Genomic DNA, 17,872 nt, shown 5'->3' with positions numbered 1-17,872 from the left:
GTAAATACATTTGCCCTTTGAACACAGTTCCATATAAACTCTGAGTAAAAGGATCTGATTCATTTAAGCGATCACACAATGGAAACTGTAAGTGTAAAAGCTATTGTTCAGTCAGGTTGTGTACGGTCATTTTACACCAAAAATCATTTCAAAGTCACTCACTTCCAGGCTCAGTTCTCCAATTAAATGATTTATCGCCGTTAACTCTGATGTTGTTGTAGGTGAGATGGACTTCACAGGTATTAACAGTGTATGGTGTCAGTCCAGTCCGGTAACATGTTCCTCCAGGTGGAGTTGGTGAGGTACCTTTAAGTGTGACATCATGTTCATCAGCTGTTTTATGACTGATTTAACAACAACAGGTCAGTATAAAAAGACAGAAAGTGACTAATTCTCAGGCTAAAGTTACAGAAATACAAATTTGCAGCTCAGTTGGAGGAGTTACACATTAAGAACATGTCATCAAATCACTCATGAGTCACTGCTGCTGTAGAGAACTGAGTCTGGTCCTCATGGTTCTAACTTCAGTGTGCACCGTCTGCTACATGACCTGCAGAAACTGCTCACATCACTCTTTATGGAGGAAGCTGTTTCAGATCAGTTAATCATGTGAGGAGTAACAGTTGTTGTCTGTGAACAATGTCACCATGTCTTCTGATGGGAAACAGGATCAAACACTGATCTGTTGATGTTTTTCTGCATTATAATTGAAGATTAATGTAGACCAACATGTGACTCAGCATATCATCTGTGCTTATTGAAATCTACTTTCATTTAATGGAATGAAATATCATCAAAGTATTTATAAATGTACAGCAGTGGCAGCTCAAACTAAAGATTTAAGTCACAATATTCCACAGATCAGATAAGATTCCCAACGGGTTTCACTCCCAAATCTCTTAAAACTACGTTGTACTTTTAGATAAGACACTAATACGGTGAATGTAAATCATTTCACTTACCTTCACACCCGCAGTTATTAGAAACATAAGATAGATTATGAAGTTTTGAGAGATCTTGACAGTTGCTACTGGTTGTTTCCAGTCTCAGCTCAGTGGAAGTATTGGTCGCATGGCTCTTTGTGATGGTTGTTGTGAGGTCTGTTGGAACACAGCCGACGTTAGTGACAATTCATCTGTTTCATGTGACTCGTGTCACTCCAAACTGTGTGAGGATAAAACCTCGTTCCACTGAGGTAAAGTAAACACTAACATACCACAGACAATCGTGAACAGGACGGGAGGAGTTGTTTTATTAATGAAGACGCTATTGTTCTTGATCAGACCAGTACAGCTGTACTCTGTGAAGGGCTCCAGCTCAGTTATTTTTATGTTGTCTCGTCCCTTTTCTGAGGAGACACAAAGATGACATCATTTCTTCTCTAACTGGTATTTATATTTCAGTTAATAAAAGCCGTTATCTTTGGAGTTTAAACAAAAAAATTCAGTCAGAAAAAAAAATCTAAACAGATTCATAGAATCCATAAAAAATCCATTTTTACATCAAACTATGAGTCAGATCATTTACAGTTTATGACCACATGATTTGTTAAGTTTCCACCTTTAACCATGTAAACCTTCTCATAATATTACTGATGGTGAAACTCTTTACTTGTTGTCTGTCATCTTACCTGAACAGGTGTAATCAACAGTGAGTTTGTTACAGTTTGAAGGTAACTTTGGTTTTATCTCTGCAGGAAGTCCAGTGGGTCCCTGCTGATCTACGCCACTAAAATCAATAAAATCTGAAAAAAACAGAACAAACTTAAAACCTGATGAAATCAGTTCTAATTAACATGAAAATAAAGTTTGATCTTTTTGTACGTACCAACAGGGATGTATTTTGTGATGTTAAAGGAGGAATTCACACAGTTTTCTGGAGTGAAGTTTACAGTAAAATCTGAACAAAAGTACTCGTCTGTAAGATTGAAACAGATTGTTCCTTTGTCGAACTGCACATCTGGAACATTAGTTGGTTTTGATAATGAGGAGCTGATGTCCCAGTGGCTTTGGTAACAAACAGATCCAGGCTGGCCGTTGGTAACAATAATGTGATCTTTAGCTGAAATACAGAAATGTTTCTGTTTTACAAACAGTTTCATTTGATCAGTTAGAAGAAAGCAAGATACACAGGAATCTGAAGTATTTGTACTCACTCATATGAGTTGTTCCAGTTTTAATGTCAGAGTTGTTACAAAGTGTTGTTTTCCCATCACTGTCAACAAGTTCAGCTCTGTGCTCATATTCAGTACAGGGCTTCAGATGTTTGATTTGTTCTGACTGGTTGGACGTTTGATAGATACTGAACCACTTTACAGTAGCTGGTTGGCCTTCTTCTTTAATGGATATGCTGTACTGGGAACCAGTGGGAACATTTTGAGACGTCATGTTGATGTGGAAACCACCCTGGATAGGTGTAACACTGTAGGAGCCTGCAGAGAAAATCAAGAGAATTTATAGATTTCTGTTCAAATAAATCTCCTGATGACATTTTAATCTCAGTTTGTTCATGTTGATGCTGAAGATGAATAAAACACTTCTGTTCACCCGCTACAAATATGCTTTCATTTAAAGAGAGAAACACAGGATGAAAAAATCATCTTTTGATGATACTGCACAAACTGATACTCACATTCTGGGGTCGGTTTAGCGGTCGGTTCAGGAGCTGTTGTGTTTGCTGGAGGACATTGAAAAGCCTGTGTTCATTGTCTATACTCATATTAAGAACGCAATCTTATCACAATCCCATAAAATAACAGAGGAATTTTCTCTGTTATTTTATGGGATTGTACCTTCGGTGGTAGCTGGTGGAGAGGTGTTGAGGTGGGTGACTGGAAGTGAGGTCAGGTTTGATTGGTTGCTGGGTGGGGTGGGTGCCAGTGAGGTCTCATTTGTGTCTGCAGGAGGAGTGTCTGCAGGTTGGAGAGCATGCTGGAGGTCACCTTCAGGCTGAAATACTCTACTGTCAGCTATCTTAACTGATATGATGCTCAGGATTTTATCATCGTAAATGTAAACTAATACCTTCTAAACTTTAGACTGAATCTGAATACATTACCAGAGATGTTGGCTGAAAGGACTGTGTTAAATGAGGAGTTTGGGCTGGGAATTGGTGAGTTGGGTGGAAGAGTGGGGGCAGCTGGGTTTGAGGCAGTGTGGACTGCTGTGGTGCGTGCAGGTGAGGTGGGGACGGATGCTGAAGATAAAAAGGATTTTGTGGCAGTGTGTGGAAGTAAGGTGGCTGAAAAAAAAAATCAACACAACATCACTATGCTAGTTCTGGTCATAATGATCAGTCCAGCAGAAGACCCATCTAACATGGTCAGAGATGCAACATCTGGCTTTATTTAATGTTCAAACTAAATCGTGTTGTTGCATCTGTTTATTTATGTTCAGGTGAAATAGAAATTTAGAACATTGCTGATTAACATTCAGAAGAAGACAGAATAATACTGTGTTGTTCAGAGAATTGCTGGTATTTGAGCACACTCACTGGATGTTATTACTGAGTGGAATAAATTGCATATTAGTCCAATAAATAAGGATTAAACAGTGAATAATAACAGGGATGGAGCAGCTTTAAGCATTCCACTGACATAGAAAACCACTTTATGTGTAAATGTGCATAAACAAAAACTGGCAAAAACTTTGCCAGTGCATCAAAGTCTGCTATTAGTTTTGTTGTGGCAATTCTCAGAACAGATCTGAGGTGTTCATCACTGAGCTGGGATCTGTGGGGTGCTTTGTTGGTGTTCATCGCACTAAAAGTCTGTTCACACACATATGTAGACCCAAACAACACCAGCGTCCTCTGTGACATCTTCTGGATGTTTGGAAATTTGGCCGAGCTCAATGAAGCATAGAACTCATCCAGTTTAAGAGAGTTGAACTTTTCCTTTAAGACAGTGTCACATTGGAGATCAATCAGTTCCAACTGCAACTCCTGTGGCACCTTTTTGGGGTCTTGTGTGAAGGGACAAGACACCAGCTGAAGTCACTTGTCAATTTTTCCTAAATCAGAGAACCCACGGCTGAATTCTCCATGCAGGCCGTCCAGTGACTTCCTATATTTTTTCACATGTCTAGGGGCCTCTTTCGGTGTAGCCAGTGTGGGGAAATGAGCAAAAGACTTGTTTGATATTTGCTTTGAGAAAAGAGCTCGCTTGGTTTTGAAGACTCACGTTGGTCTTTCCCTTGTAGCTTCATATTCAGCTCATTCATGTGTGTCAGTATGTCCACAGCAAAAGCTCAATCACAAAGACAATCTGTGTCACTCAGGGCCGTACACAGGGGCCAAAAAATACTGAGGTCATAAGTCAGAACTTTTAGTCGGGTTCAGGGGCATGCTCCCCTGGAATTTTTTTAAATTCCGTTATTTAAATCTGGCCATTTTCAGAGTCTTAAAAGAACAAAAACAACATCATAATGACTGGAGAATGAATTTCATCAAGTCATGGATTAGGAATAAAAAGGAATGAATTGTCCTGGGACAGAGGGATAATATATAGACATACTTCATATTTCCTTCAGTATTTAAAATAGCTACCCAAGCCCTATTACACTATCATGTTGATGATAGTACCTAATCTGTTCACTCTTGTTAAAGAAAACCAGCTTTTGAACACATTCCTATTATAATCTTACACAATACTTCAATTATCATGCATTAAACATCTGACTTTTAAAACGTATACAGGTCTGGCATAGTCTCTTCCTTTTATAGTGCTTGCTCTCTCTCTATCACTGCTCCTCTTCTTGCTGCTTGGCCCAAAGATGAGCTTGGTTTGGCTCAGCCTTTTCCTCCCCATCCTGTTTTCCCTTTAGTGAAGAATATAAAAAACTAGACTATCTCACTCACCTGCACCTTAATGGTAACGTCAATAATATTGTTAATATTGTACATTTTTACACTTATATTTTAATACCCTACATTCAACACTTTTTTACTGAAGCGTTTTTCTTATTTTCTTATTTTGTGTGGACTTATTGTGCCAAGGTTTTTTTATTCGACATATTTATATTTAAATTCTTATCCTTAATTCTTGGTAGCAGGTAAAAAGAAAATTTCACTGCACATTGTACTATGTATGATTATGTACTGTATGTGACAAATAAAACTCTTGAATCTATAAACACAGTCAAATACTAAACTGATAAAAATGAAAACAATACGCCATTTCAACATCATGTTTTCAGATGTGTCAGAAATCTTCATAAACCTTGAGAACGGTGCAGAGCTTTTGAAATTTGAGGTAAAAATGGGGCATTCTGAGGCTTTTTGAAGGACCATTATGGTGACTCATGAAGTAAGGGCAAGTTACCACAGAAAAATATTTATTATTTTTATTGTTTTGAAAATTAACCGGGTGTTTTATTTAGTTTCTGCGCTCGACTTCCTGTCCCGCACGATCTGCTCTGTGCCGTGTTGCTGCGTTGTGCTCCGGCAGAAATATAGAACAGGTTCAGCATCCAACATGGAGAAATCAACACTGAATAAACGTTTCATTTTCAATCGAAGGCGTCGCTGGCATTTCAATCGCAAAATGAATGTTGACTCAACCGGTGGAAATTGATTGACGACCGGTACTGACGGAGTTAACCAAAATTAAACTTTAATTCATGTTTCCTTGCTATCCGAGTGGTACGCTGGGCTGCAATAAAAACATCTCCACACTGTCCTGCATTCTTTTGAGCAGCCCAATGTTTTTTCCAGGCAGATTTGGCGATCCATCTGTGGTAACATTGGCGAGCGTACTCCAAGGCAGCTTGTGCCTCTTGGTGACCCCTGAGACGATGTCATACAAGTCCTCTCCCCGCGTTGTCCCCTTTAGGGATTCCATGGTCAAATACCTGCTCTACCATGCACTCTTTGAGAAACTCCCCTCGCTGGTCTTTAAAATGAGCAAAGACCAGCAAGCCTGCCTTCGTGCGTCATTCTTGGATGGCAGTTTGTTGGATAAAGGCGTTTTGCTGAGCCTGCAAACTAGCTGCCAACCTCTGAGTGATAGCTGTCCGTTCTTGCATTGATTGGTTTTTAGCGTAATTGGCATGGTGGAAAAGTGATGGCTGATGTTGTATTCCTTTAAAACCGCAACAGTTCCGTGGCAAATAAGACAAACAGCCTTTGACCGGACTTTAGTGAAAGAGTATTTAGTTGTCTATTCCTTATTAAACACTCGGCACCCACTGTCGACTTTTCTTTTCTTTTGCCCACTTATTGTTGCAAATGGGTTCAGAGCAGTAGCAGAGTGATAATAACAGAGAGTAGCCTGGGCTCCGCAAAATCAAATCAACGTATCACTGCGCCTAATGCGCCACCTGGTAAAACGCCAGGCAAGGTCAAATGAATGCAGTCATAATTATGATATGATTTGATTTGGACAATCCTGTACCAATCTTCGGCAGGCCGGATTCAAAGGACTAAAGAGCCTGATGTGACCCACGGGCCATAGTTTGCCCACCCCTAATCATAGATTAGATTACAGTATAATCTAATCTATGGTTGATTGTAAGAAAATTGTAATTAAATGACCATTTAAAACCTGAAATAACAAAAAGAGAAATGCAGATCAAAAAAGAAAATGTAAAAATAAATTCTAAATGTTTTCGTGTTACATTGTACGATCATAATGGTCGCGACTTCTGTAGTTGTCAAAGGAAAAAGTTAAGCACATCTACAGAAAAAAAGGAGTGAATTTAAGCAATTATCTATTTTCTTACATTTGTAGAATAACTACATCAGCAGGGGTTCGATTTCAAAGCGACCCTTTTCTGCATGTCATCCCTGCTCTCTATAAGATGAGTTAATAGTTGTGAGTATAGCTCTGCTTCAGTCTGCATCAGATCTGATTTTTAGAACAAATTAAATATCAAATTTACTTACTAGTCCTCAAAGCAATAATTCCAGGGAAGAATAATAGTAGCGAGAGACTACAGCAGAGACCCGCCATATCCAGGAGTTGAGGTGATTATGTGTGTTTAAGGAAATTAAATCAAGAGCTTGCGTACTGATGAATATTTCCTGGTATAGTCAAGAAGTGTAACAGTTTAACCCCACGTAACAGGAAGTATTCTTTTTATAAATCAATTGAACACTTGTGAAACCAATGGCTTGTCAGCATCAGATATCACATTTATTTCCTTTGCTGCTTCTACCATATTTAGCACTGCCTCTGTATGTTTATTCTCAAATGGCAAAGACACAATGAAGGCTCTGTATCTTATTGGTTTGAATTTGCTTTGAGTTTGAATTTCAGACATGGATCTTTTTCAATAACCCTGTATGCACATGGTACCTGTACCAGTACTTGGCTGTTCCTGAAAAGACACAAGTAGCTTGTATTAGTGCACTAAAGTCTCTTTTTTTCTCTTTATGCCACAGTGAAGAAAATGTTTGTGCTTCTTGCTTCAGAGGTAATTTTCTTCATTTGCTCTGTTCTCTTAATTACTGCAGTGTTGTTAGTGTATTTGAGGTCATTAGCTGAGTGTTTATGGACTCCTTACCCTATGTCTCATGGGTACCCCCCCCTCCCTCCACACCCTCACTCAATTCTGTATATCACCCCCCCCCCCCCCCCCCCCCAAAACTAACTCATCCCTCTGGGTCCTCAAAATCCCCCTTGGCCAGTAAGCAGTGGGGGTGGGCACTGGCTTTCTCCTTGTAATGAACTCCACAGAGACTGCTGTTGAGATTCATCACAGCAAAAATTGCTCCCATGGAGCCTTGAACACAGTGAAAACAAACAAAAGTAAATATCTGGAATTAATACACAAGTTGTTTGGCCTTTCCCAGCTTCTATGGCCCCACCCTCACAGACTCCTTTGTTTCAAAGTAATGCTAGAAACTGGCTCTCCATTTTGGATGTAATGATAAAAAGTTTATTTATTCATTTATTATCATTGTTGATATCATTTGCATCTATAGAAGAGTAAATAACAGTAAGAGCATTTTCGCTGTCATCTCCCATACATTGCATATCCATGCATCCATAAGTCCATCTTGTGGTGAAAACTCCTCACTGCACTACCCGTGAATCACGGTAACAAATCCAGGCAGGTGACAAAAGGGAAAACACAATGAGCGCAGATGCTTCCACTCAGATGCACTGCATGGTATAAATGATGATTTCTAAAGGTGTTGAGAAGTACCAGTTGATTCTGATTTTGTGGAGGAGGCTAGAGGAACAGGGGAAAGGGGGTTTTAGGGTTGGAGTTTTACTGAAACCAGCAACTGTGGTGATATCCACATTTAGATCTACTAGAAAGACATCAGTAAGTGGGGTCAGATGTAGGTGACAGTGAGTCTCACACAGTTCTGAGTTCAGTTGTACAAAAAACACAGATATGTGGAACAAAGTATGTGTAGTCTGTGTGACTGATGATGCACTACATGTTATGGACTAAACAAGGAACCGGTACTGGTTTGAACGCACGACTGTTCCAACGAAAGGGCCCAGTGGCCGTGGTTTGGGTACCCTTTAAGGGACGAGCTGCTCCAAATCAACACAAAGCTATTCTTCCACCCTGATGGGAGTTGTATCAACCAGGATGATAATGTCTCCATCCATACAGCACAGATGGTTGTATGAGGATGAAAATTATGTGAATCTTACACTATGGCATTCACAGTCACCAGACTGCAACCTAGCACCTTTTGGAAGACAGGTGCACCAACCCTCCAGTGGATTTACAAAGAGATGTGCTGTTAATTTCAAGATGCACTAAAGCTTTTCTGATGGGTTTCCATTTAATTTGTAACTTGTCTGTTTATGAATTTGCATAGAAGGAGAGTATTTAAAAAAAAAAAAAAAATAAGGACATTTAATGCATTTTTACTTACATGTATGAGCTGAGAGATTCTATAATTCTTAGTGACTTTAAAACCAATTAATCTATTGTGTATTAGCGAGCATTTAAAGATAGAAAATAAATAATCTAGTGGTAAATCATTTGTCCCAGGCAATCTGTGAGTGTTCTGAGGGAGAAAAATGGGGCCGTTCCAGGGGACATCGCCTTGATTTTTTTTCTCCTTTCCTCCGTTTGTTTATTTTGTTTGCAGAAGCCTGGAATATCAATATTTTTTGCACATTTGAAATAGCTTGTGGCGCATGCTTGGCAATGGCAGCCTCGGCTTCAAACATATTAGTTTGCTGGGAGATGAGAATCACCAGGGACAATCTCCAAGCACAGGCGGGAACAGCAGCACAATCCTGTTCATCATTTGAAGGCTGCTATTGTTTGAACTTCAGTAACTTTAAACAGGTTAAACTCATATTTAGAATGAAACAGTTGTCTTGTAGGCCCCCCCGGTTTTCAGGTTAGAATATTTGTCAGCACCTGCTCTCCAGGGAGAATGTGAAGAGGTTCAGGTAAAGAAAGACAGTCCCTGCAGTCATTTATCAGTTGGAAGCTACACCCAGCAGACCGCAACTGGCGTCACTCATCAGCACTGTGGCTGACACCAACATGTGTGAAGAGAGATGCTTTTCACAACAAACCCCACAAAATAAGGATGTGTGCACACAAAAAATTTTTTTTTTTGTAGCTCTTGCTCTGCATGTCCTTAATCTGTAACCATCAGGGCATCACAGGGGAAGCACAGTAAAGAACAAGCAGCCCGCAGTGAGCTGAGCCAAAATAAAAAGCCAAGTGGCTCTCTAAACCCATCAGGGGCCCTTAAAAAGCATGCACCACTTCTCCCCCGTCCATCCAGCAGGCCTACAGGAGGTTTATAAAATGCTGCCCCGCAAAACTTACCCTCTGAAGCAGCAGCCCAGCCTTCCGGAGCAGGCGCTTTCACAAACTGTAAACTATTGGGAACAAATGTCGTCTTAAACATGTTCAAAAGAAACCTGATCCTCACAGAGACTCTTTACAGGTGGCCAGGGGTGTGTCAGATGTGGAGAGTCCTCCTCAATGCACACACACACGCACAGGGCTTTTTTTAACTTCCTGTGTGAGGCTTAGTGACTACTTCTGTCCCATCTGTGACAACCAGACCACAGCCTGTAAACAGAGAGAGATGCTGTGTGAGTTTGTGCACACAAACTTTTTAGTGTGTATTTTTAGTGTGTAAAAGGAGGAATGTGATCGTCCCTGCATGATCCTTGTTTCAAACAGTCTTTCAAACAGTAGGAAAATCTGCAGACAGTGTTGTTCAACAGCTTTAAGCACATCAGGTAATGAGATTTAGATTCATCACACTCTACTCATGGAGGCATCTGACTGGTCCCAGACTCACTGTGCAGCACAAAAACCACCCAACCAGAATCATCTTCAAATCGTCTTCATCTGAACCATCCAGTAACAGATGGTTTGATCACCACAGTGTCCTGATTTCAACATCATGGACTCAGTCGGGGATAGAAGACACTGAGACAGACTGAATTCACAGAACAGCAATGGTAAGTGCTTCAAGATGCTGGAAAAAGCATGTGGAGGTGCATATTGTAAGAGGTTAATTGATCAATAAAAAAGTGTTCATGCCACTACTGAAAAGCATCCTCTCTTTAGTGTTAGTAACTAAAATTACTATGTAAAATCCTTTATTTTCATTCACTTGTCATTCAAGTTTAGAGATTTAAAATGGGAAACTTATGACTGGCCTTAAAGCAGACGTCTCGCAGCATCTTCCCAGGTGACGAGTCCCACCCGCTCTGCAAAATATGAGTAGTGTGGACACAAATGAAACTGTATTACAATACTTTGTCTTGTTGGGTGCCAGAAAAAAAAAACACCCAACTTACAATTCATGTAGATCAGCACGTATAGAAAGATTTTTGTTTAGTGCTTATCGAATGTTTTACCCGCAGAGTGATTAATATCAGTTCATTAGCTCCCAATAAATAACACAAAAAACACATTTACAACTTGAAATGTATTTGTGTATCACTTCCACGCTGGCCGAGAAGTAAATTCAGTGCAAAAATGATCATTCAAACAATTAAGTACAAATTAAAAATATCAAAACCAGATTTTACTTTTACTGTCAAACTTTATCATCTTATTATCCTGAACAATCTCTGTATTTTTTTTGTGATAAACAACATCAGATGGGTTTTATGTCCTCTTAAGTTTCCTACCGTATGCCAGACTTCCAAAAGGATTTCTCTCACTGTCACCAGCACATGTGCTCGGCCCCAGTAAAATAAGCACTCTGGCCATAAACTTGCCAATGAGCTGTCCCCAAATAACCACATCTGTCAGCTCAACTTAAACAGGCCCTAAAGAGTCACTCTTAAAGATGAAGGGACTTTGTCGGCTGCGCACACACACAATCTCTACCTCTGCTATGAGATAAAAAAAGAAGAAGATACCAAGAGAAATGTTTATGTGCTGCTGAAGAATCAGTTTCTGAGCAGAAGACGCTACTTTGAGGTGCTTACTGTAAACCGATGAGTCATATTTGAACTGCTGTTCAACTATACAATCATGCAACATTATGTAATGCTGCAGTTTCTCTCTCCTCTCATTGCTGCTGTACCAGAATTGATTCCATTTTCAATTACTGGCCAAGCTGAACTGAAACCGTTGCACAGTTGAGCTCGCTGGCAGTTCTGTATCTCACCTCAGAACATTAAATCCTGGGACTGCTTGTTTCAGGCCATGCAGTTTGCAAATCGGGAGTGATTAAAACACAGCTGCTGTGAGATGAGTTGAGGCCATACACGCAAGGGAGAAGAGCGCCATATGACTGTGTGTTGTTGCTATTTTGTGTTTCCGTGTTCCCACGGTCCTCCCTGTGCTGCAGCCAACCCCTCCACTCCCTAAACCCAGTCCCATGCATCCAAGACACACTGACTGTTCCGCCTCTTAAGTTATGGAAACAAAATGTCCTCCTAAAAGTGAGGTTTAAAGGTTTCCAAGGAGGGAGAGTGGGACTTATGGAAAGGTACACTGTGGGGGTCGGGGGGTGGTATCTGTGAGCATATCTTAAACAAGTTTGGGATGCCAATTTCTGAAATAAGAAGCAGTTAGAAAATGAGACTTTAGACAAGGCACCGCCTGATAAAGTAATGGTAGTCAGAGCACTATGAGCTGCACCTGAAAGACAGGCAGGGAGCCAGACACACATTTTCATGGTTCAAAAAACAAAAAAAAGAGAGAGGATAAAATAAAAACTTGGATCATTGTGAAATGCTGTCTGTTCTGGATATAATCAATAGCTAGAGAGGAATCCAGTTCAGGGCTGTCTCTCATATTTCAATCCCTGCTCTTCTGTGATCAATAAAAGTGAGCTGAAATCAAAGCAAGCCCTCTTTACTATTGTCTATTCAACGTTAGCAGACAAAGACTGAGGAGCCTTTGATCGCCCTGTCTGCAGGGCCCACAGCTAAACACACACCCCATCCTCCCACTCCCACCCACCACCTGCAGGTGAGCGGTGTGTCTGTGTGTCAGTGTGTGTGTGGGGGGTAACCAAAAATCTTTTTGTACACATACATGAGCGCAGACAAAAAACACAAAACAAAAGCACTTTTTTATAGAAATCACAGAGACGATGTTCAGTCAGGTCTTGCTGTCAGTTGGCAGGTCATCACACAAGTTGATGGTCACTGACTTCAGCTGCCTTACACTGTCTTGTGGTGTGTTTGTTGTTTTTAATGTGTGTTTCTTGTAGTCAGTGAATGATTTCATCCTCATCGTTGCTTTCTTCATTTGTGCTCCTTTTTGTCTCTTGTATTTTGTCTTAGTTGATCATGAGATCTGTTTCATGATATCTCTCCATCCAGTCCTTGTGCCCCCAGTTTGTCCTCCTCTGTCCCCTTTTTTTCTCATGTTCCTTTCGGTTATTTCAAAACAATTTTTGTCTTGTCCTCCTCCATGTCTTCCTCCTCATGTTGCTGCCCTGTCCCCCAGTGGTTTCTCGGTACTGATTTTGTTCTTTAATCTATTGGTTTAACATTTTCTTTCCTGTCTCGTATTCTTCAGGTTTGTCTTCCTCTGTCTCGATCTGTTCTTTTATATCGTGTCCTTTTCATCCTGTTTGACCTCTCCTGTCCTGTTTTCTGAGGTTTGTATTATTTTCTTCTTTTATAAACTCTTCTGCTTTATCAACTTCCCGACGACTCAGTTGTCATTTTGTCTTCTAATTCTTGTCATATTTTCCAGTGTTTTGTCTCCCATACTTAAGTAATATACCCATTTTCGTATTTTACATCAGGCTTTTTGGAATTTTCTTGCATATGTCATATCTTCCTGTTCTCTTCTGTTAATCTTCTGGCTTTTCCTGTTTTGTATCCCTCTTGTCCTCCTGTACTCCGAGGCCAAATATTATACTATCAAGCCACAGTGGTCTCGAACTATCTTTAAGCCAGCACATGCTTGTAGGTAAGAATCCTGTAGCCCCAAACTATAAAAAGCTGTATACAATGTACACGTAACAGGAAATGAGGACCTTCTTTTATGAAGCTTTGATTAAAATACGAAATTCACATTCAATTAGTGAAATAGATTAATGTAGAAACCTCACTGACTGAACCTAATTCTGGCGTCAGATCCACATCCCAGACGGTCTCTCTGCTGATTACTGCAGACACTGCCAACCTGTTTGTGTACATGATCCCACGAATAGCAGTGCAGTGCACAACAGAGGGAACTGTGGTGAAAGAAAAAAAGTAGTGAGTTGCTCAACTTCCTTGTTTTTGAATAACTGGTCTCCCAGCCTCTGCCCACAGGTAAGCTCTGACTTTGCCATCACGTTATACCAGAGAGCCCTGTTTGGCTCAAGGGTATTTTCTGGGCCAAAAGCCCCAATGATAAGCCCCAAGGGAGCCCTGATTAAGTCCCTCTTAAGCCTTGGCAGTGACAATGGATTCACTATTGACCCTGGCACGAACTGTCTTGCTCATTTTATGCCCCATTGGTAAAATCGTGGCTATTTTTGTCTTTTCAGAGTGCCTTTTGGACCCATCCTTTTCCATTTTTTATTTCTCTCCTTTTACTTTACCCTCTTGTTATTGAAGACATTGCAATGGACATTTTTCAAGATTTGGCATTTCATAGACCAAAAGATAATTTGATTTATGGAAAGTCCTTAGAAATGGCTCTCCTCTTTTCCTTCTGTCCATCTTTTGCTTCTTTTGTCAGGTCCTTGTCCATTTGTTCTCTTTCGTGTCCTAAGAATTTACTGTCACTGTACTCAATACTACCCTTTTATAATTTTTGGATGTCATTCTGCCCTACCCTGTCCTCCATTAGTCCTCCTCTATCTTCTTTTTTGCTTCCTCATCTGTTTTTTTTGTCCATGTTCCTGTCATCCCTCCCTCTGTGTTTCTTCTCCTCATACGTCTGCTTCTGTCTTGTCTTCTTCCATCTCTTTCTGTCTCATCCTCATCTCTTCTCTGCTGCTCTACTGTGTTCCATGTTCTCTGACAGCAGACAGGAGACACCAAAGCAGCAGGACCCTTCGACTCTCAACATGCACCTTGTTTACGAGTCCTAAACGACAGACAGCCCCGCTGGAGCCTCCTGTGTCAGAGGAGGGGAGCCGAGGATCTGCTTGGTTTGAACACAGACACAATCTCACGATGACAGCCCACACAAACACATTCAAGACAGCTTATTATATCAAGGTGCACCAATGCACACAGGTGCAGATTAAAACTGATGCTCTCTCCATCTGGCCACATGAGTGCATCACTGTAGTGAGGCGGCATATTGTATATGTTGACACAAACACTCTAGGTGTGCTTTCTGCAGAACCCCGGCAGAAGAAGTCAACTATTATACCTGATGTTGTTAATACTTGATGCATCATTTTCGATCGTTGCTTCTTTGAATTTTAAAGGTGAGGCTCTTCCAAAGTGCCACTGTAAACTTAAGCTGGTTTCATGGGACCACTATGTTTCCTTATGAATTGCTCTCACACCGTGCAGAGTAGAGGATCCTGGGTATTCAGCCAGCACAGACAGGCTTGTGCACAGTCCTTCAAAAAGCTACACCGCGCAGCCCTCTAAGAACACAATGAGTAGGTTGAATGCTGTCAGTTATTTTAAACACTCCATCACAAAGATCTTTGCCCAGTTTAATCTTTGTGTTGTGCAGGAAAAGGCAAAGCTAAAGGACCGACAACGGCACCAACACAAGCAAGGTTAGCTTGTACTTCAGCCTGTTATTTTTGAGAATGCTCTATAATGGCTGCAAAATATACAAGAGCTTGATTTGTGTTTGCAAAGCTGTGTGTTACACCAATCCAGAGCAGACTCAGAACCAAGCCAGGACTTAATCACGGCCTTCGTATTCCTGTAAAACATTAAGTATACAGTACCTCTTTGTTTTTTTAACAGTTACTTACAATGCAGCTGAGAAGTGTAGGAGAAATGTCTTTTATCTTTTTATCAGATTAATGTAGTATACTAAAAGGTCATTTCTATCTCTTAAATGTGGTAGGACAGAAGTATCAAGTGGTATGATATGGAAGCGTTTATGTTAGGTGAAAACTGTACCAACTCAAAACCTGCTCCAAACTGTGTTTTGCAGGGTTCTACGAAATGATCCAGCTCTGCTGTTTCATCAACTTTGGCTTGGTATTTCTGTGTGTAATCTTGAAATTGGACTGTAATGTCAGAAAAAATGTGTGAAAAATGATATCATCCTGCTATTAATGAAGTCACGAAGAGAAAGGAATCTGGCAAAGCTGATATTCCTAATTAGTATTTTCAGAAGAAATTCTAAAGTGAATATATTCTTCACGCTTCCAATATATGGCCATAAATAGATACTCACATCTTTTATCACATTATTGTTCAAAATATCAGCTGTGCACAATGTGCAGCTTTCTGAAATTCTGACAGGGAACAGAGTCTGAGCTTGTCTTCGGTCGAGAGAATTTGACACCATTGTCTGAATTATACTAAAAGGAGCTTTCTGTGCTGGAAAACCCCAAAATCAAGAAGGAAATAGTAACTAAACACTTTGAAATTATGAAGATTTGTGGATTTACAGTGGACACTGTGAACCAAAAAAAGCTTGTGATTGTGAGCTTTACATGGAACCTGACAGTGAGTGTTGAGTGGCCTGTTGTCCATGTTAATAAAAGCATGTTTTATAGCATATAACAAGGTTCTCTATCTGTAGAGAAAGAAAAGGAAGATTTAAATCAGATATATTGAGTAAGTTAAATCTACCTCTGTTTACTTGTAAAGCGAGACCAGCATGAGGACTTCAGAGGATAAAACTGAGATTTAAATTCTCTGGCTTTTACTCCAGCCCTTTGTAAGCTAAATCTGTACACCCATAACTTATATGTATTTTATTTACAACCCATTCTGCAAGTCTCACTTTCTTTCTTTTTCTCATGACCAACTGTTTCTGAATCTATTTTGCACAGTTGCAGATGTGCTCAGTATATTTTTAAATGCACATGGTTGCTGATGATGGTGACAGATCTGCCAGAGGCTGCTTTTGTGTTCCAGTCCATCCCTGCATTTCCACAAAACTCCTAATTAATACTCTTGTCTGCTCGTCTCCGAGACCAGAAAAAGAAAACTCTCCCAGTTCTCACCTGCGTTTTCTCACCAGTCATCCTACTCGTTTTCTACTGGGCTTCTAACTTGCTAAAGTGCCACATTTCTGTGTGTGTATGCTCTTTCATGGTGCTTGTTAAATGTTGCTGAGACAAGAACATAGATGGACAGAAAGCCAAATAGAAACTTTTGTACATTTTTACCTCCACAAACTGATTTAGAAAAGGGTAAATTGAGGAGAACTCTATCAGGGAAGTCATAAAGAGAACTGTTTTAAAAGTCAAGTCTACAAAGTAAAGAGAGGACTGTTATTTATTAAGCTTGCAGCCAGGTCTAATAAACACTGAAATGTTCTTCAGATACCTCAAAATTAATAGACGCTGTGAACTTTGTAACATTGTGCTGTCGTGTCGTTGTGTAAGTCAGAGTAGATGTTCAGTGCAGAATAAGAATCATATGCATTTATGCAAGTGAACAAACACGAGGCTTGAAGTGTGTTTTGTGAAAGGCCAATATTAGCATACAGCGACAGGCAGACAGAGTCCTGACTTCAATTCAAAATCCCCAGTCTGCACCAGGCCCAGTGGTACCAGTCAATCACCACACACCTCTGAAATGAACCGAGGCAGACGTGAAGTGGACCTTTCAAACCTGGGTCAAAGGTTACAACCTTTCTGCTCTGATTTCCTGGTATTGTTGTAGAACTTTGTGAGCAGAAAAAGGGAAGCAAGAAGATGAAAAGTTAAGAGTTTAGATGCAGCGCTAGTTTTCCTCTCTCTGTGCACCTAACCTTTAAGCCGAATGTCCCCTCGTGACTCCCAGATCCTGATTAGTTTACAGTATACTCCCAAACCAGCATAATAAAGGGTGTGATGAGGCTGATGAGATCTAACAGCCTGCTCTTGTTTACCCTGCTGCAGCACCAGCTCCTTCTCTGCATGTGTGTGCGTCTGACCCCGAGGCACCGAGTCACTTGATGCATCTTGCATCTCTGTCTAACACACATTTACACGCACACAAGCACACACACACACACACCCACACAAGCCCCCCCACTGGTAGAAATCCTAGTTGTGCTGCCGTATCTCAGCGGAGGCCGGGAATCCACATCTCCTTTAGGCTAGTCCTGGGGTGCATTTACTCCACGCATTCATACACACACACACACACACACACGCAGAGCCAAGCACAAGCCCACATGCACACACATATACACGCTATATCTTAATGAGAGAAGGAGATAGTGCTAAGAAGGCGACAGCAGAATGAAACCTACTCACCAAGGACTGACCTGTGGTTCAGGGGCGGCAGCAGCTCGGTGGGGAGCTCTTCTCCCAGCACTGATCAGAGGGCTGCACCGCCGAGGCTGCTCACGCTGACGGCGCTGCAAAAACCAACTGATTAAAC

At 40.7% G+C, this 17,872-nt stretch overlaps 2 protein-coding genes across 2 annotated transcripts in view; one reads left to right on the top strand and one right to left on the bottom strand.

The window, feature by feature from the left end:
* The window catches only part of nek7 (NIMA-related kinase 7), a 148,353-nt gene that overhangs the window by 65,727 nt on the left and 64,754 nt on the right, over positions 1-17,872 (top strand). The window lies entirely within an intron of this gene.
* LOC140311411 (uncharacterized) lies at positions 1,608-5,839 on the bottom strand. The gene is made up of 8 exons (XM_072388783.1): positions 5,645-5,839; positions 3,720-3,894; positions 3,058-3,195; positions 2,792-2,911; positions 2,632-2,676; positions 2,156-2,431; positions 1,828-2,061; positions 1,608-1,744 (listed from the first exon to the last, which is right to left on the bottom strand). The coding sequence occupies exons 1-8, from the start codon at positions 5,837-5,839 to the stop codon at positions 1,608-1,610; spliced, it is 1,320 nt and encodes a 439-aa protein (XP_072244884.1).

This window comes from Leuresthes tenuis, unplaced genomic scaffold, assembly GCF_036924035.1.
Source record: "Leuresthes tenuis unplaced genomic scaffold, fLeuTen1.0.hap1 SCAF_7, whole genome shotgun sequence".
Lineage (NCBI taxonomy): Eukaryota > Metazoa > Chordata > Actinopteri > Atheriniformes > Atherinopsidae > Leuresthes > Leuresthes tenuis.
This window is presented reverse-complemented; position numbering and strand designations above follow the sequence as displayed.